The following is a 23,181-nucleotide window of genomic DNA, read 5'->3' as shown; positions in this document are numbered from 1 at the left end:
TTTGTGACTATGACCAAAATTTCAGTCATGCAACTTGTATATTAAAACAATAAAGACAATCTTAAATTGAGCCTTCTTTTATGGTAACATTTCACATTCTGAATGACATTCTGCTCTATAGGTCAACTCACTGAAGCTGTACTAATGGGCAGGAGGATGGTATTTAGTTTTTCATTCTGTCATTCATTCACTTGTCATGATCCTCTGATCACGTGCCCAGTGCCAGTCTCTGTTCCATACCCTGGAGATATTGTGGCAAATTAGACAGAAAATGTTTCTGATCTCTGGCACTCTTTTTGTTCCAGTGGGCACACAGCCCAACATCATAGGGTTACAGATGCTGTGCAGGGAATTGAAATGTGGTGATGTGATGATGTCTGGGTAGCTAGTTTGGAGAGTCAGGGACATATTTAAGCTAAAATCTGAACTGTAGGAAGTAGCTCTCTCTGCAGAGATCAGGGGGAAGAAGGTCATGGCTGTGGAAACAGCCACCACAAAGTCTTCAGGGTGGGCAAGAGTTTGGTGGGTTTTAGGAATCGAAACAAGATCAGAGTAGCAAAGGTACAATGGATGCTGGTAATTTTAGTAAGCGTTACTGTGTTCTAACGTTGCTAACGTTTAAATAAGTGCCAGTAATCTCAAATGAGCTTCTGGTTCTAAAATTACATTTTATTAAATGTAACAAACTTAGGAAGGGACAGTCAAAAAAATGACTGTATTTTTCCCATCCACACTGCATCTGTAAACAAGAGATTATATGGAGTAGATTTGAAAGCCCAAGGATGGTATTTCATCCCCTCAATGATTGGAATTATTATTTTAAGTGTGTCTGAAGTGTTAGCAAACCCCAGAACATCAGCTTAGTCTATTCTACTCAAAACCAGAGGTACTTGAATCACGGACACCTTCCAGGATTGGACTTGCAACAGCAATGAAATAACCCATTATGATAGGACTAAAATTACTGAACTCGGAATTTATCTCAGTCCTTTGGAGCAGTCTCCTCTGCCTTTTATTGCGTGGGCTTAGGAGTCAAATCATATGGGTTCAGTGGCTGTTCTGTCTCTAGCTATGTGGTTTTGGTCCGGCCCTTAACCTCTAGTACCTTCGTTACTTCATCTGTCATTGGGTGTTGGAGGTGAACTCAGCTCATGGCATTTAGGAGAGTTCTTTGCAAATGGTAAGCACTCAACAGCGCTAGTTGCCTTTGTTGCTACTATGATTTTTATGCCCCCTTCCTCCAACAGTCTTCTGAAAAATGTGTAAGTGTCCTTGAATTAGATGCAAGGCAGCTGCTGATAAGTCTTCCACCTTTTGGAGGTCACTGGGATGGACGTGGAGGCACTGACGTCTGCTGACTAGAATGTGATTCGGCATTCCACTGCTCTATTCAGTTTGGCAAAACAAGTCCCCTCTGCCCTTGATTTATTTAAAAGAAACATTTATTGAGCACCTATTAATATTAAACTTTGGGGTGAAATGGAAAAAAAAAAATCATGGTCCACAAGGAGCTTTTGACCTGGCTCCACGACATTAAAAAATTGGTGAGAAAACAATGAACAACAAAAACCCTTCTGCACTTTCAGAGGTTTTTTTTTTTAATGTAGATGAACCAATTTGGAATTGATTAATGAACATTTTCTATGCACACCTTCCCCATGTTGTGTAAATGCCCTTATGTTTGTTCTTTGGAAAGATAGGAATAATTGCTTTGTGTGACAATGATTTGTGAACCTGTCATGAGAGAAAATGTATTTTTACTATTACTGCACCTTCCTTTATTCGGACAACAGATGTATAGAGTGCCTGCAGTGCTAGATATTGGATGAGCAAGAGTGAATGAGAGGAAATAAAAACCCCACGTTTCCTGGGGATTACGGATGTAGCTTGTTTGGCATAGAAGTTTAAATCCTGTCTCTGCTCCTTTCTAGAGGTATGACTTTGGGCAAGTTACTTCGCTAACCTCTTTATGCCTCAGTTTCCTTATCTATAAAATGGAACTAATAACCTCATGGAGTTACTGTGAAGATTAAACGACTTTACTACTAATGACTTGCACTGCTACTATTACCACTATTACTGTTCTGTGCTCCCTGAGTATATCCTGTGTCTTTCATGCTCAGTTCCTCACTACCAAATTTATTTTCTCCAATATAAAAAAGAATGTATATATATGTATAACTGAATCACTTTGCTGTACAGCAGAAATGAACACAACACTATAAATCAGCTGCGCCACAATAAAAATTTCTTAAACTGGCGAGCGAATCTTCAGAGTATCACATTTACGTCTTTAAGAGGGAATGAGGTCCTGGTACCCTTATCCCCTGTGTAGTTCTCACCCCTCACTCTCCACATGCAAAGTAGAGATGCTCTGTTTTTCTACACTGTCGAAATATAGACCGGGGGCTGGTTGCCTCCTCAAAGAACAGGGTTATTTCTAACCCTCTGTCGCTCACTTCTTCACTCCTGGCAGGCTGTCTGTTTCTTAACACCCCCACTATGGTCCTCATCGCCTCTCACGTCTCGGTGACTGCAGTTGGCACTTGCTCTTGTCCCTCTTGTCATCTGTCATCCCTTACCTCTTATCGCTTTTCCAAGCTTCTTGCCCTAAGAGGCTTGCATTTCTAGATGTCTGCCAGTCAGACAGCCCACCCTCCTCTTTTGCAGGGCTTGGTAGTCAATCACTTGCAATATTTTGGGTGGGATCTTCTGTATTTCAGTTCTTTTCACGTAATTCATGTCAAATGATGATAACACCACAGGCAGCAGCTGCATGGGGTTAGTTCCTCTACCACACCCTACCCTACCCATTTCCTTATTTGAATTATTCTGGAAGACTTAATGCTGAGCAGTGTAGATATCCCCGCCTTTGGGGAACCCCATTTTTTCAGGAGCCCAGCAATAAATTTCTCCAACGTACGTTCAAACAACCAATTTCCTGGTGCCTTCTGACTTCCTTTAATACTTCTCAATAACAATCAGAGTTGCGTGGGCTGGGGAGTACATTATGCAAGCTTTTTATAAGAAATGATGTCCTGCTTCCCGAATGTATCAGAGCATTAATGCCCTTCTCCATCTGTAGTAACAGTAGGCATCCTTTTAAAGTGGCGTAAGTAGTCCATTAGGATAACTGTAAATACTTAATTAGTGTATACTTTAAGCTCCATTGGCAAAATAGTAGCATAATTTCTTGAAAACTCCTCAGATTTCTCCTAAATTTTTATCAGGACAGTAAAATTATATGGTCCCAAACTGAAAATGAAAGACAATTATTTCAACTCCTAAAGAGCTAAACAACTTCAATCACATCTCACAGAAGGGATGGAGGGAAAAGAAACAATTTTTAAGGTTTCTGGAAATTGTTATTTTCTCATTAATGGTTATTTTCCTTGGCAAAGAGACTTGTGAAAATAGTTATGAGGTTTTTCTTGAAACCAAATGACTAGAAACTAAGTGTATTCAAATTATATTTGGTTATATGCGTTAAGGATAAAATTAATTTCTCCTTTCTCATATGAAGGTTGATTTTGGTTATAGGGAGCTGAGACTGACTTTTCAGGGCTAGAGGAAGGACAAAAGAACCACCAGCTATAAAGTCCATTGAAATCACTTGAAAACATAGTCATAAAAGCAAAGCCCATCAAAATTTTATATTTGCATAGTGCCTTTAGCTCTTTATATCTTTGTGTTTATTTAATCCTTTTTGTAAGTTTTTCCATGAAAATATATTTAATAGTATATACAGAGTCTGTGAGCATTTGACTGTGGATCAGTCATGTCCTTTCCAGAAAGAGATGGCTCTTCCAAGTTAGGATAAATAAACATTAGAAAAAGGGCAGTTTACAAAACTCTGGGCAAGGTGTGGGTGAACCACAGCGCAGAGTGCAGTAAACCTGGGGCTTGAAATGGTGGACTTGTTAGCAATCTTATGTCCAAAGGGAGAGGGGAAGGAAGAAGTTACTAGAACTGGGAGGGAACGAATCTTGTACAGAAAGCCACTGTTCAGTGGAGCAGTGATCTTTAATCAGGGACAGTCAGCCTAAGTTGCCCCTCAAGGAGGGAGCCTGGGGGATAAATTAGGTAAACTTTGGGATGGCTAATGAAGGATACCAAGTGGCATTTATAGTCAGATCTTCTTGCCCACTTCGTTCCTGAGACCATTCTCAGTGACAGCCTCTCGTGAGATTCAATGGACTAGATTGTCTTCGCATTCTGTGCCTTTTACAAGAGGTTCATCAAGATATTTTTTCCAGATCTCTGCCGCTAGTTTCCAGTTTTGTTTTTTTGAAAGTCTCTGATCACCTAGCCAACTCTTTTATCACCCACTCATGAGTTAGTGTTAGACGTGTAACTCAGGCCATTACCTCTACACGAAGTTCAATACTACCCTCAAAAGTTCTGCCCACTTGGAGGATTTATCTTTATCATTATATTTTAAGTTCATTGTGAGTAAGGTTGTATAGCTGGTTGGTGCTGGAACACTGTTGACAGTTAACTGGCAATAGGAAATGCCCCATGTAGCCTTATTGTTGTTGAAGGAAAAGAGATGAAATGTTAGGTTTAGATTATGAGAGTCTGAATCAACTGCCACTGCAATTTATGTCTTCAAGACTGATGTGGGCTTGTACTTGTATATACAATTTAATACCATTATTAAATTGTATGCTGGTGTGAATAGCTGATTTTATGGCTTGCTGGGAATGATCTCAGGGCCACTTGATGTTCCATGGGCACAAGGTAAGTCCCCAGAAGGACCTAGGAACAAGCAAGGAACTGCCTTTGAGATAAAGAATAGTTAATGACAAAAAGAGAGCATGGCTTTAACCTAACATCTTAGGTGTCTGCACTGTGATTCTCTGATCAGGGATTGCCAGAAGGCTCCTTTCAGCATCTCTGTCTGCCACAGATTATTCCAATTCCTCTGGGTCTACTGGGTCCTAAGAACCAACTGGCAGGAAAGCTTGCAATACAGCCTAGAGCTTGCAGAGCCCTTTCATGCTCTGGGCTTCACTGGAAATTGCAGCTCACCTATGGGTAGCCAATGTCCCATTTCCCCATACTTTGAATATATGAAAAACCCAATTAAATTCCATTTTGGGGGTCTGTTCTTTATGGCCACTTCCAGCACCAGTGATTCTATCAGGATCCCAACAGGAAACAGATGGGCCACTCAGATTAGAATAATTTCTGGAAGATTTATTTATAAGATGTGAGTGGGGTATAAGAGTAGTTCATGAACTAGGGACCAGTAATGGCAAAGTCTTTACCACCCCTGGGCCCAAAGGATAGAGAGGAAGGAGCAGTTACTAGAACTTGGGAAGAGAATTGTCTTGAGAAGAGCTGTGTTCTCCATTTGAGGGTCATTGACAGCCTGAGGTGACCACATAAAGGGGCATCAGGGGAATAAATACCCTGACTTCTCCTTCCTTTCTCCCCCTGAACTCCCTCTAGGGCTTCTCAGCGGTCCATATCAAATGGAAACCAGAGGGGAAGAAGCCTGTAGCAGTAGCCCATTCAGGAAAACAGCTTCAGGGCAGAGAGCAGGGCCAGAGGGTGGAGGGTCATCCTAAAAGGGCAGATGGGAATTAATTCTCATGGGCCTGAAGTTTGAATCTTGGATGCTCCTTTTTGGACTATGAATTCCAACAACGTGGAGATTCTTTTATTTATATTTCTGTCCTCGGTTCTCAGCACAGTTCCTGCCTGCTGTAAAATAGGTGTTTGGTAACTAATTAAGGAGCCTAATCCCAACACCTCCTGTGTGATGTTGAGCAAGTCATTTACATTCTTGGATTGTCATTCTCCTCATCTCTAAAATTAGGATACTAGTATCTGTTCTGTTTTACTCATGAGGATGTTGTAAAGGTCAAAAGAAAACGAAGGCACTAATGTATGGAAGTGCTTTGTAAACTGTGAAATGCTGAATATGCAAGATACTATTTTACATCTTAGAGATTCCTTTCTTCCTATACCAGTCAGTTATCTGATTCATATAAACTTACCAATGTAGATTGCATACTTTTCACAGTGGGTTTTACCTTCTGGCTAATTAACCTCCTGACTTTTTCATACACCTTGAACTCCAGTAGTTGAAAGTTCAATAGCTTTCTTGAAGAGTATATTTATATCCAAGCTCAAGCATCTTTGTTAGAAGTTTTCCTTGTTTCTTTTCAACACGTCACTGTACCCTCTCACTTTTTTTTTTAGAACTTTTATTGAGATGTAATTGACATACAATAAACTGCATATATTTAAAGTGTACAATTTGATATATTTAAAGCGTAGTAATAAGAAAAAAAATCAAATTGTACACTTTAAATATATGCAGTACATTTGTTACAATCGATGAACCTACACTGACACATCATAGTCACCCAAAGTACACAGTTTACAGTTCACTCTTGGTGTTGTACATTCCGTGGGTTTGAACAAATGTGTAAGGTATCCATCATTGTAGTATCATATAGAATATGTTCACTGCCCTAAAAATTCTCTGTGCTCTACCTATCCATCCCTCTTTTTTCCCCTAATTCCTGGCAACCACTGATCTTTTTATTGTCTCCACAGTTTTGCCTTTTTCAGAATGTCATATGGTTGGAATCATATAGTATGTAGCCTTTTCAGATTGGCTTCTTTTACTTAGTAATATGCATTTAAGATTCATTCATGTCTTTTCATGGCTTGTTAGCTCATTTAGGGGGTGGTGTAACAAGATTCCGTTGTCTGGATGTACCACAGTTAATTTATCCATTCACCTAATTAAGGATATCTTAGTTGCTTCTAAGTTTTGGCAATTAGGAATAAAGGTACTATAAACAATGGGTTTTTGTGTGGACATAAGTCTCCAACTTCTTTCGGTAAATACCAAGGAGCATGATTGCTGAATCATAGGGGAAGAGTGTGTTTAGTTTTGTAAGAAACTGCCAAACTGTCTTCCAAAGTGGCTGGACCATTTTGCATTCCTGCCAGCAATGAGTGAGAGTTCCTATTGCTCCACATCCTTGCCAGCATTTGGCGTTGTCAGTGTTCCTGAGTTTGGCCACTCTAATAGGTGTGTAGTATTATCTTGTTTTAATTTGCATTTCCCTGATGACATATAATGTGGAACACCTTTTTGTATCTTTATTTGCCATCTGTATGTCTTCTTTGATGAAGTGTCTGTTAAAGACTTTGGTGCATTGTTTAACAGGGTTGTGTGTTTTCTTATTTAGTTTTAAGAGCTCTTTGTATATTTTGTTTAAGTCCTTTATCAGAAGTGTCTTTTGCAAATATTTTCTTGCATTCTGTGGCTTGTCCTCTCATTTTATTGACATTGTCTTTTGCAAATGAGAAGCTTTACATTTTAATAAAGTTCAGGCTATCAATTATTTCTTTTGTGGATTATGCTTTTGGTGTTATATATGAAGAGTCATGGCCATACTCAGGGTCATCTAGGTTTTCTCCTATGTTATATTCCAGGAGTTTAAGAGTTTTGCATTTACATTTAGGTCTATGATCCATTCTGAGTTCATTTTTGTGAAGGATGTCAAGTCTGTGTCTAGATTTATTAATTTATTTTTTTCATGTGGATGTCCGCTTCTTCCAGCATCACTTGTTGAAAAGAGTGTCTTTCTCCATTGTACTGCTTGTCAAAGATAAGTTGACCATATTTATATGAGTCTACTTCTGGGCTCTCTATTCTGTTCCATTGATCTATTTGTCTCTTCTTTTATTGGTACCACACCATCTTGATTACTGTAGCTTTATAGTAAGTCTTTTTTTTTTTTTCTTCTTCAGATCTTTATTAGAGTATAATTGCTTTACACTGTTGTGCCAGTTTCTGCTGTACAACAAAAAGTGAATCAGCTGTATTTATACATATATCCCCTATAGTAAGTCTTAAAGTCAGATAGTGTCAGTTCTCTAACTTTGTTTCTTTCCTTCATTGTTGTGTTAGCTATTCTATGTATTTTGCATTTTCATATAAACTTTAGAATCACAAAATATCCACAAAATGACTTGCTAGGATTTTGATTGGAATTGCACTGAATCTATAGCTCAAATTGGGAAGGACTGACATCTTGACAACTCTGTACTGAGTCTTCTAATGCATGAATAGAATAGTTCTTCGATTTCTTTCATCATAGTTTTGTGCTTTTCCTCATACAGATCTTCCACATATTTTGTTAGATTTATACCTAAGTATTTCATTTTTAGGGGGTGCTAATGTAAATGATATTATGATTTTAATTTCAAATTCCACTTGTTCATCGCTGATATATCAGAAAGCAACTGACTGTTATATGTTAACCTGTGTCCTGCATCCATGCTATACTTGCTTATAATGTTCCAGGAGCTTTTTTTGTTGATACTTTTGCATTTTCTACATAGACAGTCATGTTCATCTGCCAACAAAGACAGTTTTATTTATTTCTCCGCAAGGTGTATGTACCTTTTATTTCCTTTTTTTGTCTTACTGTGTTAGTTAGGACCCAAGTAACTTTCCAAAGGACACAGAACTATTAAGCAGTAGAGCCATTACTGACACTCACACCCATTTGGTGCCAAAGCCCATACACTATCATTAAGGTAGTTTGCATTCAGTGCCCCTTTCTTTAACTCTCACCTTTGTTTGTTTGCAGCCTCTTAAAATAATATTTTATTGTTTTTATTTATATTACATTAATTTCTCTTTTATGGGCATAGATTTTATGTTCCTTTGCATATAATTTTCAGCTTTTATTTATTTATACTTCCTTTTGCTATATTTATTATGTTTTTTGGAGGGTTTCTACTTTCCTTTTTGACTTTTTTTTTTAATACATCTTTATTGGAGTATAATTGCTTTACAATGTTGTGCTAGTTTCTGCTGTACAAGAAAGTGACTCAGCTATACGTATACATATATCCCCATATTTCCTCCCTCTTGAGCCTCCCTCCCACCCTCCCTATCCCACCCCTCTAGGTCGTCACAAAGGACCTAACTTATCTCCCTGTGTATGCAGCAGCTTCACACTAGCTATTTTACCTTTGGTAGTTTATATCTGTCAATGCTATTCTCTCACTACGTCCCAGTTTCCCCTTCCCCGCCCTGTGTCCTTTAGTCCATTCTCTACATCTCTGCCTCTTCATTCCTGCTCTGCCACTCTGTTCACCAGCACCATTTTTCTAGATTCCACATATATGCGTTAGCGTACGGTATTTGTTTTTCTCTTTCTGACTTACTTCATTCTGTATGACAGTCTCTAGGTCCAGGGTTTTTTTGTTTGTTTGTTTGTTTCTTTTTTTTAACCAGAGTTCTTGCTCTGCGAAATTTTTCCAGCACGAGATGTGGAATTTGAAATTTAATTTTCACCTACAATGGTTGCTCACTTTTACCTTCTTATCAATAAAACAGATAGACAATAAACCGTATAAACATTTTTATTAATCGTGGCTTACCTTGCTTCCTCCAATGCAGTGCTCATGCCATTGACTTAACAAAAAAAGTTTCACTTAGTGGGACAATACACCCTCTTTTTAATGCAGACCAAACCTGGCAGGCAGCCTGCTTCTCCAGCTTTACCTTGTTTGTTGATGATCACCCATGAGTCATTACAGGTTCATTTTTCCCTGTCACTGGTTCTCATCTGATGGCTTTAATGTTTTGTTTTCTGAGTATTGAAATAATATGTAATAAGTGCAAAAAAATCCAGAACACTCATAAAAGATAAAAGAAGGAACACAAGGATCCACAGTACTATCTCCTGGGGAGAACCAGGATTAACATTTTTGTGTATATCTTTCCAAGTATATTTGCACTTAGACCATCATGGAATTATCGTAATAATTTTTACAGAAAGGTGCCCACTAGACATGTTGTTTTATATATAAATATGTATGTATGTGTGTGTGTGTATATATACATACATATATATATTTACCTTAATACTATGTTTTGGACATCTTTACATGTGGGAAAATAAAGATATTCTTCACCTCCACTACTCTTCATATTATTTCATTGCAGATGTAAGCCATGTTTATATGATTTATGTCCTATGCAGGATAACCAAGTTCTTTCTTTTTCTTTCCTCATCTTCCTCCTCCTCCTTCTCGCCCTCCTTCTTGTTCTTCTCCACCTCCTCCTTTTTCCTCATCCTTCTTTTTGTTCCCCCCTCATCCTTCTTATCTTCCTCTTTCGATTTCTCTTCCTTTTCCTCCCAACTCATGCCACTCCTCCTTTTCCTTGTGTTCCTTTCTGGTCTTCCTTCTTCTTCCTTAAACTTAAATTGTTCTGCAATAAGCCACACTTGCTTTCTTCATTTTGATTTCTCAGTACTTTTTTTTCTTTTACTTTCTGCTTCTTCCCCTCCATACTTATGTTGGGATTCTACTGTCTCCCCTCTTCTCTCACAACTTTGTTCCATGCTGTTCTTTCTCCCCCCCATCCTGATTAGTCTGCACTTTGCTTTGACTTTCATTTTCATTAATAATTAAGGTGAGCAATGTTAAGAGCCTTGCTGATGATTACACGGTAATTCTTGTCAGAGCCAAGCGAGAACTTGATTCTCCTGGATTTTAGGCTGATGGTCTTTTTACTAGACTGAGTTGCCTTATCATGGCTGAGGTTAGAAAGAGCCTCACATTCAGTGTACAAGTCAAACAAGGAAGAAAGTAAGCAAGCAACAACAACAAAGAAAAACGAAAAATAAAGGTAAGGAAAGAATACGCCCTAATTTAGCTAAAGGGACTTGACTTAATTTTCTCTCTGTTCAGTGACTTTGTTCCAGGTAAATTAAAAAAGAACTGTTTGTGAAGGTTTGCCTTCTTTCATTTGTTCTAAGACTATTAAAAATGTACAACTGTTAACCTACCCAACAGTGTCACTTGAGACCTGAGATTATAAGGCTGAAAGGAAACATAATAAATAGAGTCAATAATATCTGGACTCAGAGGTAAGAGAACCATGCCTGATATATTAATTTAATTTCTTTTTCAGAATTAAAGGAATTTGTATAAAGACTCTGTACAAAATATCAGGTAGTCAAGACTTGGTCTTGTAACCTTTCCCCTAAATCATCGAAAGAAAGTAAGGAAATTATACATATGTGATTAGGTAAACCAAGTTGGAAGAGAAAAAAAACTGGTCTTATTAAATGTATCTTGACAGTAAGTTTTTGCAATGCCAAGGTCACTTCCTCTATGGGTTTTCTCATGACCACCTTTGTTTCTCTTTTGGCAGTAATTGCTTCCCAATCTGGGGCATTTCTTATCCAAGCTAGCCATTTGACATGAACTAAGTCACTGTTGTTTATTATGTTGTGTATGTAAGATATATCAATTATCAAATTAATTAAACAAGGAGTCAGTTAGGCTGAGGTGGCTCTAATGTCATATGCAAGCAGTCCAAAATCTAAGCCTGTAAATGCCTCAAGGTTACGAAATCAAAACCTAAGGACGATCCATCCCAAACAGCCAACTAGGCTTTAAGCTGTAGCCCATCAATAATTTCTTTGCTTTGCTTCCATCCTTTGTCTGTAAAAGTGTCTCCCTGAGCTTCCTGTCTGTGGAATGCTCCTCACCACTTCCGGTTTGACACTACCAGATTGGAATCCATTCTTGCTCAAATAAGCTCTTAAATTTTTTAATTTGCCTCAGTTTACGTTTTAACACTGTCCAGTAAAAAGACCACATTGTAAAACCAGATGGAATCCTTTTTATACTGATGAGAATTGCCTTTTAAAAAGTAAAAGGAGATTAAATACTTATTCCAATGTGGCTTCAAGTGTTTTTGAGGGGAGGGGGTGTTCTCCTTGCGAATTGCCTTCAAACTTTACCACAAACAAGAAGTGTTCCCTCCTCCCTCCAGCATAAGTTTGGAGTAGTAGAACAGTTACTAAAAAAAGCATGCTTCTTTCTTTCGTATCTCTAGTAAGTTCACCAGCCTTTCTGTGCTTTAGTGTCCACAACCATAAAATGATGACAATAGTAGTACTTAACTCCTAGAATGGTTCTGAAGGAATTAAATATCTAAATTGCTTGGAACAGTGCCTGGCACGTAATAAACACCATATGCCTTTGCTATTAGTATTTCTACCACTAGTAACAACTAGCAACTGCTACTAGCAATCCTCCCTCCTTCCATATTAATTTAAGAATTTATTGGCTCCAAATAAATGTTGGCTGTGTCTACAAACAAAAAACATCCCTCAAGGATGCAAATTTGCCACTAATGAAACAGTGAAAAGATGTGTGACAAGATCTAACCTCAGTTCTGAAAGAACGGTCCCCAAAGCGTCTTGAGCGATGAAGTGACATCAGAGTAAATGCACAGCCTCGCGGATGGTTGCTCCTAAGGAAGCCCTTTTCGGCTGGTATTTGTTGCACAGTTTTTAAAGAGTCAGTCATATACTTTACATCTTGTTTCTCCAAGGTAAATATGCTTCTTGAAGATAGAAAAAGCTGTATTTTCCACTTCTGTGCACTTCCCATAGCACCCAGCACGTTGCCTGCCATGCAAATTGCAGATGTTCAATAAATATGTTGATTAGCTGCTGAGGTAGAGTTGAGGGGAGGAGAATTAGGCATAAAATGTTCTCCAGTTAATTGTAAATTGCTTCCCTACTTAAAAATGAATTTGCATTTTATTATCTTTTCCCACAGTTTCTGGAAGATGCTTCAGTTGGCATTTGTCATTTGATTTTATACAATTTTGTAAATTTGACGGAAATTTAAATTCTTACAAAGGGTCCATTGTAGGAGTTTCTATCTTTATTATTGTTTCAAAGTGGGAAGAAGTGTTGTGTAAAGGCAAGCCTGTTCTAATCACACTTCATGGAATTTAAGAGAATCATTGAGGTTTAGAGATTGTAAGGACCACGTTGTTACAGCCTAAACACCCAGCACACTACGTGGAACACAGCTGAAACTTAATAAGCCATTGAAAAATAAATGAATCATTGAGTGCATTCTCTTCACGTCACAATTGAAGAAACCGAGGCCCAGATTACTTGCTCACAGTTACACAGTGGCATAGGATAGATTAGAATAAATGTTCCTTGATGTCATCATGCTTTAAATGTGGATTTCACATTTAAATCGTAACATGGAAAAGACTTTAGTCTTTGAAAAACTTCTTTTTATTTAAAGAATGTGAATAAATCAAATTCTTGGTTAACAGCAGTTCCATTTTAGAAAGGCAGTAGTAAGAATTTGTTCATACAAGTCAAAAGGATTGTTTGAAGGGGAGACCAAAGTAAAATGTCTTTAAGTGGTTTGTTCAAGGCCTGTTGATCTCTTCCTTTCCTATGTCCCTCCCATAAGTTTTTTTTTTTTTTCTCTCTTTTATATGGTTAGGGTTTCCTATCCACTATGAAAGACTTTCTGCTGGAAACACTTGTCTCTCCCAACACGTAACGGATCTACTTCTCTGTATCACTTCGCCTTTCAAGAAATGTTGGTTATCCTGTTGATTGATTTTCTGTTATTTTATAGGATGGAAAAAAAGAGTCAAGCTCATGCACCTGTTTGAAGGGGCCGAAACTCTCAGAAATAGGGACAATTGCCTGGATGATCACAATCAGTGATGCCCTCCACAATTTCATTGATGGCCTGGCCATCGGAGCCTCCTGCACCTTGTCTCTCCTGCAGGGACTCAGCACTTCGGTAGCCATCCTGTGCGAGGAGTTCCCTCACGAGTTAGGTAAGGGACGCTGCTCATGTTCTCCAAGTCCGTTGCTTCTTTTTTTTTTTTTCCTTTTTTTTTTTAAGCTCTTTATTGGAATATAATAGCTTTACACTCTTGTACCAGCTTATGAGGTACACCAAAGAGAATCAGCTTTATTTATACCCCATGTCCCCTCCCTCCCACAACTCCCCCCCACCCTCCCTGTCCCTGCCCTCTAAGGCATCACCCATCATCGAGTTGATCTCCCTTTGTTATACAGCAACTTCCCACTAGCTACCTATTTTACAGTTGGTAGTTGTATATGTCTATGCTACCCTCTCACTTTGTCCCAGCTTCCCCTTCGCCCCCTGCCCCCCACCCCAACCCCATGTCCTCCAGTCCATTCTCTGCATCTGCATCCTTATTCTTGTCCTGTCACCACTGCTTCTTGGTTTCAGGGGAGGGAGACGTTTCAGATGACACGCTCTTAAAACTCCTGCTGATGCCTCAAAATGAAGGAGCCCTTTTTGGACATTGATGATTATCTTTTATTTCATCCAAAAATAGGAAAAAAAAAAACCCCTATCCACTTGATATGCTCTTCTTCTTCTAGGGGACTTTGTGATCCTACTCAATGCAGGAATGAGCACTCGACAAGCCTTGCTGTTTAATTTCCTCTCTGCGTGTTCCTGCTATGTTGGGCTAGCTTTTGGCATCTTGGTGGGCAATAATTTTGCTCCAAATATTATATTTGCCCTTGCTGGAGGCATGTTCCTCTATATTTCTCTGGCAGACATGGTAAGACATTTTAAGATTTTATCTTGTTTCAATTTGGAGATAAACATCTGGGTTATGAATTGACTAAGGGTGACCTTTTGCCTTCCACAGTGTGGAAGGCCTTTCTGTTGTAGTTTAAAATGTTCCTGGTCCAACAGATAACTCTTTTTGAGTAGTCTGTACTCATAGTGATTTGAAAGTGATTCTCATTGATTCTTTGATCTTGGGCCTCATGGATAGAGGATGAAATGACTTGTTTTTGCTGATGGAGAGATGTTTTCTCAGGTGTTTTGCCTTGTGGGTAAAGCTTGTATTCTATATAGTATGTCTCCATAGGACTTTTCACTCTTCTTTTGGGAGGATGTCATATTCAGAAGAGAATAATTTGTTAAAGTAAATAGCGTTTTGTTATTTCAAAGTTCTAAACAGTGAGAACATTTTGAGTTAAACTACAACGGGTAAATTAAAATTGAACAGTATTTACTTGGGCCAGTTATATATTTATATCTATGTTTGTGTCTATGCTGTGACTGTCTTTGTGTGTGTATAAGAGAGAGAATACCAATGGCCCTGTGCATTTTCAAATAAATCATGCACAGATTTCTAGAAAATGAAAACGTGCTAAGTAGATGCAAATCAAGGGATGTTTCCTTTGCATTTGGAACTGAGTGTGTATTACATACATAATTTAATAATTTAATTTCCTTCATCTGCATTCTTAGTTCCAAATGGCAACTGTCTAGCTCTGTTCATTGTTCTCTGCAGACCTTTATAAGAGCAAGGATTCCATCTCTTAGAACCATCGCTGCATTTATGTTTTTCTTCACAGAATTCATGCCACATAGCAAATTTATGCTAGGTCATCACTGCTCCTTTCTCTAATATAAGAACAGAATGTATTAGAGTGATTCAATTTAAAGAAATAATACTAATACATATAAGTATACCTATATACTTACAGCAGCTTTGCTTTTTTCAGAATGGTTTCATAGATTTCATCCATTTTATCCTAGTAACATAACAAGTTTTTCAAATCAGGCACATGGATTGACTGTGGGTTCTGGAGTCCCACTTCTTGGATGCCTTGGTACAATGCACCACTGTATATATGGCAGAGCACTTTGAAATATGTTTTGAAAAGATGGCATTTACAGATCTCCTCATGGAGCCTTTTCAGTAGAATTTATATGCTGAGAAAGGGTAGATTTTTTTTTTAAATTTTATTTATTTATTTATTATTTTTTGAGGGGGTACACCAAGTTCAATCATCCGTTTTTATACACATATCCCCGTATTCCCTCCCTCCCTTGACTCCCCCCCCCGCCTCGAGTCCCCCCCACCCTCCCCGCCCCAGTCCTCTAAGGCATCTTCCATCCTCGAGTTGGACTCCCGAGAAAGGGTAGATTTTAAGAACAGAACTTGGGGTTTTAATTGCTTTCACTGCAATAAGATCGTTATGGTCTTCAATTCAAGAACAGAGCACAGTTTCTTTAAAAACCTTATGCTTTTGTGAGGGATAGAACAAGCAAAATGAAACAAATTGAAGAGAATAGAAATTAAATATATAGTGATGTCTAAAAATTGATTTAATCAGCTACTATTTTTTTAAAAATTTAATTTATTTTAAATTTATTTATTTGTTTATTGGCTTCATTGGGTCTTTAATGTGGTGCGCGGGCTGCTCATTGTGGTGGCGGGCTTCAGTAGTTGTGGCACACAGGCTTGGTTGCTCCACAGCATGTGGGATCTTCCCGAACCAGGGATCAAACCCTTGTCCCCTGCATTGGCAGGCGGATCCTTAACCACTGCATCGCCAGGGAAGTCCCAGATCAGCTGCTATTGATTGATATTTCTGTATCAGGCTTGGAAATTGGTAAGGCACTGCGGACCCTGGAGGGAACAAAAAGGCACCCTCCCTGCGTTCCTGGGGCTTCTGTCTACAGAGAGGGGAACCTGAAATTCAACAGACGGAATCACACACGTGATTACATAGTTACAAATAAAAATTGTGAGATGAAAGGAAAAGCAATACATACGATGAAAGAGGATAATAGGGGAATCTAAGTTAGGAGGGCCTAAGAGAAGCCTTCCTAGAAAAAGAATGACTTAAGCTGAAAGCTCAAAGATTTAGCTCATTAAAAAATTTGAGGGAAAAGAGTTCAGGTAGAGGTTTTGGTGGATGTGAAGATTTTGAGGACAGAAAGAGGCTAGTGCATTTGGGGTCCTAAAAGAATGATGTGAATGGAGTAGAGAGCGCCAAGGAGAGAGAGAGAGGCACAAAATGAAGTAAAACCCATCCCACTGATTGACTCACTGGGGGAACACTGTTTTTGTACTTTTTTTCTTGTTGCTGTCTCGTATGGCTGGATATCACTATTATGCTCTCTATACTAAAACATTTAAACAACTCAAAGAAATACTCATCCCCTCCCACCCCCACAGGAATCTATAAATGACAGTTTTATGTTTTACCACAAGATGGCAACAGTTATCTAACAATATATCTTTCCTCTAGTTTCCAGAGATGAACGATATGCTGAGGGAAAAGGTAACTGGAAGAAAAACCGATTTTACCTTCTTCATGATTCAGAATGTTGGGATGTTAACTGGATTCACAGCCATTCTGCTCATTACTTTGTATGCAGGAGAAATCGACTTGGAGTAATAGGAAGTGAAAGATGGTGTTGTTAATGAAGGCATTTAATAAATAAAAACAGCTCCAAAGGGATTTTTAAGCTGATCCTATTTAGTTAAATGATAATTTTGTTTTCAGCTGTAGGTCAAGAAAACTGATTATTGGTTTCAGATCTGTGAAATAGGCCATTATTTGTTGTTAAAAATGCTTCAAAAAGCTTTTAGTTTCAGTCTGAAAAGTCTGATATGTGAGATATTTGGTAAATACTCCTTTTTTATGTTTCATGCATACTAAAAATCATCACAAAGCAAAAAACATGCATTCTATAATCATTTCGACACCAAGACCCAGAGAAAAATACAAACTAGGCCATATAAGCCTGTAAACATCTATGGTCAGATCAAATGTTCAAGTAGTTTCAGAGTGGTTATCTTTCAATTAATTTGTTCTAGTGCTTTCATAAGCAAGTACATCAAAAATGTGCAAGAGAATCAGAATGTATACAACACAGATATAAATGATTCTAAGGCCTTAATGAACCAGATATAAATGATTCTAAGGCCTTAATGAGAGAAAGCTTGCTCATAGCTTTTTATTTTGTTTTATATTTGAGTTAGGAACTTGTAAGATTGTTTTGAAAACCATCCTGAAATAATATGAATTAAGAAATCAGTAAAGTTTTGTTAGCCCTACTAAGTTCAGACTCAGATATTTTTTTCTCTAAATGTAAACTCTATCAGATTCCATAGAAAGCCAGAATTGCTTTCTTATGACTTACATTATGGCTGTACCATGGCAAATGGCAGAACAGCATAAAAAGCTGGTGACAACGGAGTTGTATCCAATGTGTTTGCTTTGTGAAAGTGAAGAAAATGTGGGTTTATAGAAAGAAACTGAGTGTAATTTTAAGCTATATACTTTTAAAGAGGAACACTATTTAGCAGACGATATTTTAAGTAAATACAGAATAACAGCTGGACGGCTGTGTGTCAAAGACTGATTGACTAGGAAATAATATATTCCTTATGGGTGATTGAGAGACACTGAGAAAATACTTCTTTTGTGTCCAGCCTACATTTTTCCTATGTGGTATACCTTGCAAAAAAACCCCACACACCATGGTTATTTTTCTACCTTTTATCAAAGATAGAGCCTGTTTATTTGTTGAGCAGATGCAGAAAGTTGGTCTACAATTGAACATCCTCAGCCTAACTCATACTCCCAAGTCATTTAAGGAAAGATGATCTGACAGCAAGGAAAATGATTGATAAAAGCCCACAATGATCTCAGGAATTATATTTTCCCACAGGCCATAAAATGATGTCACATAGCAATAATGCAGATGAGATGAATATGTAACATGTATGTTAATGTACATTTCACTCTATAACTGACAATTAAAAAATATTGCTTGACCAAGTAGTAAACACCTTTGAAACCTTGTATTGTATCATTCATTATTCATTTTTGATATGTATTTTTTGAGTGTCTTCTATGTACCTGTTATTGGGAGGGGGAGAAATAGATATGTTTATTTCAAAGATATTCAGCAAATATATACTAGAAAGATTATCATTGTTCATTAAAATCAGCAAACATAGAATCTGTAAACAGGTGAAATGATAAAAATAATTTTTTTTTATCATTTCACCTGTTTACGTTCAGTCTGAAGAAATAATCTTTACCTCTTTAAGGCACAGATTGTATGTCCGGGTTAAGAAGCTATTTACAACATGATATTAAAACAACATTAACAAACTCTCATTTGGTGTAGATCAACGTGTGTGTGGACAGTCTGGGTACTTCATGTTACTCTTTCCATGTGTTGATCTTTTGACCATTTTCTTCAACTATGAGGAGAACAGAGGCACTAGGGTATGAAGACCCAAAAAGCAGGATAGAAAATTGCTACTCATTAGAGGCTATGGTTCCAGGTAGAAGGTAGGATATGGTAAGCCATGATTAAATTTAAATTATCCTAGATAACAAGATGTAAACCTATCAGTCAACATACCTTAAACCGAGACATTCATTATACCAGTTGAATATTCTATAATTTCAGGCTTTAAAGACACTACTGTGACAAACCAAAAATGATTTCAGTGTGTTATATGGAGGTATATACTTTAATTTTTGCATTATGGAACTTTATAACAATGATTACTAATTTGGCATTTTTTGAGTACTGAATCAGACCCCGTTTTAGTCTGCTTAGGCTGCTATAACAAAATACCATAGACTGAATAGGTTATAAACAACTGAAATTTATTTCTTACAGTTCTGGAGGCTGGAAGTCCAAGGTCAAGGCACAGGCAGATTTGGTGTCTGGTTTGTAGACAGTGCCTTCTTGCTGTGTCCTCAGATAGTGGAAGAGCAAGGGATCTCTCTGGAGCCTCTTTTATAAGAGCACTAATCCCATTCATGAGGGCTCCACCCTCATGACCTAAGTATTTCCCAAAGCCCCTACCTCCTACCAGCATCATCTTTGGGCGTTAGGATTTCAACATATGAGTTTTGGGGGGACATAAACATTCAGACTGTAGGAGACCTCTATTACCATGCTCATGTGGAGTAACAACCTACCTGAAGGATCGGAAGACCCCAGGCTCACAACCACAGGTTATTCTTATGCTCAGGGGTCTGACGAGCAGGTCCAGCCGGGGCTCTGCTGGGTGGCTCATCTTCAGGCTGGGGGTCATCTAGGTTGGGCCACTGTCATAAGAGGCGCTGCAGCATCGAGTGGCAAAGGGACTAGATATACAATTCTAATGCAGGAGGAGAGTGAGGAGTGCAAATGGGTTCAGTCTACTCTATGTAGATTTATTATTTTATTTTCTTTAGAAAATATCTAATACAAATTCACCCAAAGTTCCCAGAACTACTTTCACATTTGAACTTAGTATTTAATCCCGATTCCTTTTTATGAGACTATTCTTTTCTTTCCCTTACCAGAGAAGTTATCATGTGTACATGTCTGGATGTCACGCGGGTTTGCTCTGTGTCAGGATAATCTGTGCTTCTTCAGTTTACACGTCTAACCCCACCAGGTTCATTTCTATAGCAGTTGCTTGGCGGAGCTAACATGAGAGTCCAGTTGTATGATAGCCCCTGACTAGCATTTCATAATGACCTCTAGACGTTTAGTATTTCCAACCTACCAACCCAACATCTAAGAGGGTTTCTTTACCTAGGAGCTTAAATTTTTGAAAAATTAATTAATTGTGAAGAACTGAAACAGCACTACGAGTTTACCAGGTAATTAGCGTAGGTGTGTTAACAGAACTAATTCTTGGTGTGCTGTGCCAGCGGGATGTTCACTGCCAATCTGTCCTCCGTGCTCTGCTTGGCATCGTTTTCCTTTGGAGCTCACTTTGGTTCCTAGCAGTAGACTACTGTGATTTCCAGACTCTCTCTGTATTTATTTAAGGTCCATCACAGTGAAGAAGTTGACAGTACAAGAGGTTCTAACCCTGTGATAAAGAAATTCCTTCACACTGATGTTGCTACAGCTGTTTTCTCACCGACACTCTGCCTTCCCCCAGCTGTGGGTTGAGATACCTGTGTAAGAGCTCATTGCCCTTAGCTTCCTTTCTGTGCTGAGTGCTCACAAAGCCTTCTCTCATGGTCCTTTAACTCCTTATACTGGAGGCTCCCAATCAGGGACTTTCCTAGTAACATTTCAGGTAAGCCAAGGCAGTGGGAGAAACTGAAAACTCCGAATACCTGTTCCATTCATTCTAAGACATTGTTGAGGAACTTATGGTTGTGTGAAAAGGAAAATCGTCTGTTGGAATCTGGTAAGTCAAGAAAGTGACAACATCATTGCTTTTAGCATTCGCTGGCATAGAATAACGAGTGCGTAAACATGTTCGGTTTACTTTCCTTCCTATGAAAGGAGTGTGGAAGAAGCAGTGCAGGGCTGGCATGGTGGTTCCATGGTCTTTGGGGATCCAGGCTCCTTTGACGTGTAATCGTTGGCTTCTGACTTGAAGATTATTTCATGTGCTAAAATGTTTGCTAGAGAGATTCCCACCTAAGTTCTACATAACAGGAAGGAGCAAGGGGAAGAAAGAAAAAATTTACTCCTAGCTCTTCACCCCCCCTTAAAGGAGCTTCCTCAGGAGTAGTAGACAACAACCTCCACTTATAATCACGTATCAGATTTAGTCACAGGCCACACGTACTTGCGGGGAAGCTGGAAAATGGCGCTTTTAGCTGGATATACTAACACCAATAACGTCAGGGTTCTGTTTCTAAGAAGAAGCAAAGAATGGATATTGGGTAGTAGAGTGGCTGTGTCAGGGAAAGACAGGCTTGTATCTGGTTCACTTGGGGAGCTTATTATTCTAGGTGGTTCTGACGCAGCCAGCTCAGGGAACTGCTGCTTTTAGGAATTCTCATGACTTCTTCCGGATTAATTCCTTGACACTTTGACCATTTTAATTATACGGGGCCACCTAACCAAGCTTACCTTACAAACAGTATTGTCCATATGTACTTGTACTTTCTAGTTTCTCTGTCTCAGCTTGTTGTGAGTATTATTTATTTACCTTGAAGACCTCCTGTGTTTTTCACAGGGTGGTCTGAAGTCTAAGGAAACAAACAACCAGAAATCTCCAAACGAAAAAGAAACCACTCTTTTTCTATGGATGTTCATCCTTTCTGTTTAAAACTCTTCTGATTGTGGGGCTCAAATCCAGAACTGTAAAACTAAGTACTGTCATAGAAATTGGCAAAAATAAATCAAAAAAATCATTTGTTTTATTTTTTCTCTCTCTATGGGTCATTACAGCTATGTAGTATAAGCAGAGTTGCATCAGAAATGTTATCTGATTTTTGCTGATAATTAAATGAGTTACTGGTGACACCAAATCTCACAGCACTTAGTTTGGATGTATACAGCGAGATTACCAAAGAATGTTTTTCATGGGTAGGGCTTGCATGTTTTAAACTTTATACAATCGTTTAGTTCCAATGGGCGTGATTGTGCATGGTAGCCCAACAACTGTATAGTCCTATCTGTGGTAAAACCCCAGCAGGGCAACATGTGAATAATTTAAGACCATGCTGTGGTCACCAAAGGGATGTTCGATCAGGGATCATAGGAAAGAAAAATAAAAATGAGATATTTTGAATTACAGGGGAAGGTCTCATGGGAAGAATTCAAATCAGAGCTACTTTCCTCCTTGACAAAGCTGAGGAAGTTTATAAAACCTGTCTCACTCTGGATTTTGTGGCAACGCCACCAGCAAGCCCTGCAGACAGCCCAGTAGGGGCCACCACAGTTAGGACGGACACAGTGGACCGGTGTCTCTCTGGAAACAAAGAAATGAGGGGGGCTGGCAGCTGGCTTTGGAGGTCAAATGGGAGAGTTGCTGGTGCATTTAGCTTGAACTTCAGTCCTAGAGTTTGTTGGGACAAAGGACACATGAATATCCCTTTGGCCTAGTGTGAGATACCTGGGGGATGAGAGATCTTGTCTGGAAAAATTTAAAACTGTAAGAGGGTGCCACATTGAGGACAGAGAAGGTCGGTACTGAGTGGACTTCTGGAAAAACCAAGGACTGACTTTCGTGGGACAACAGGAGAATTAGGATACATCATAGGGGAGGAGCACCTCTGAAGTATCCTAAGAGTGCGGATAAGAGAAAGGTTTAGCTTTAAGTAACCAAACAGCTGTAAGTTAAACCAGACAGCACGAAGATCATATTTTGACTGTACCCATCAAATAAGAACTTTTCTATGCCTCCTTTCCCCTCCTCCATCCAAGCACTTAACCCTTGAGGGGCCAGACGCCACATTAGCAAACAAGGTGAATAAGAGATGAAAGAAGAGGATTCCTTCCTAGAAGTCTTATCTTTGGTAAAGATTGAAGTACTGATTGATATATTGGACTGGATACTTTCAGTAATTGGCCTGAGACTATATTTTTTAAATTTTTACAAAATTTTTATTGAAATATTGTTGATTTACAATGTTGTGTTAGTTTCAGGTATATAGCAAAATGGTTCAGTATATATATACACACATACATGCTTCTCCATTATAGGTTATTAAGGATATTGAGTATAGTTCGCTATGCTATACAGTAGGTTTTTATTGGTTATTTATTTTATGTATAGTACTGTGTATATTTTTT

General features: G+C 38.5%; 1 protein-coding gene across 4 annotated transcripts in view; it reads left to right on the top strand.

The window, feature by feature from the left end:
- The window catches only part of SLC39A8 (solute carrier family 39 member 8), a 72,910-nt gene extending 54,427 nt beyond the window's left edge, over positions 1–18,483 (top strand). For 3 of the 4 annotated variants that reach the window (XM_057729626.1, XM_057729629.1, XM_057729628.1), the window contains 3 exons: positions 13,459–13,666; positions 14,244–14,428; positions 16,923–18,483. In XM_057729626.1, the coding sequence (XP_057585609.1) occupies positions 13,459–13,666; positions 14,244–14,428; positions 16,923–17,072 (543 nt within the window). In that variant the 3' untranslated portion in view covers positions 17,073–18,483. The remainder of the gene's footprint in view (positions 1–13,458; positions 13,667–14,243; positions 14,429–16,922) is intronic. The other variant, XM_057729630.1, reaches the window with a different exon arrangement.
- The last annotated feature ends 4,698 nt before the right edge of the window (positions 18,484–23,181 follow it).

This window comes from Hippopotamus amphibius, chromosome 3, assembly GCF_030028045.1.
Source record: "Hippopotamus amphibius kiboko isolate mHipAmp2 chromosome 3, mHipAmp2.hap2, whole genome shotgun sequence".
In the NCBI taxonomy this organism is placed as follows: Eukaryota; Metazoa; Chordata; class Mammalia; order Artiodactyla; family Hippopotamidae; genus Hippopotamus; species Hippopotamus amphibius.
The sequence above is the reverse complement of the archived record's forward strand: the minus strand, read 5'-3'. Positions and strand labels throughout refer to the sequence as shown.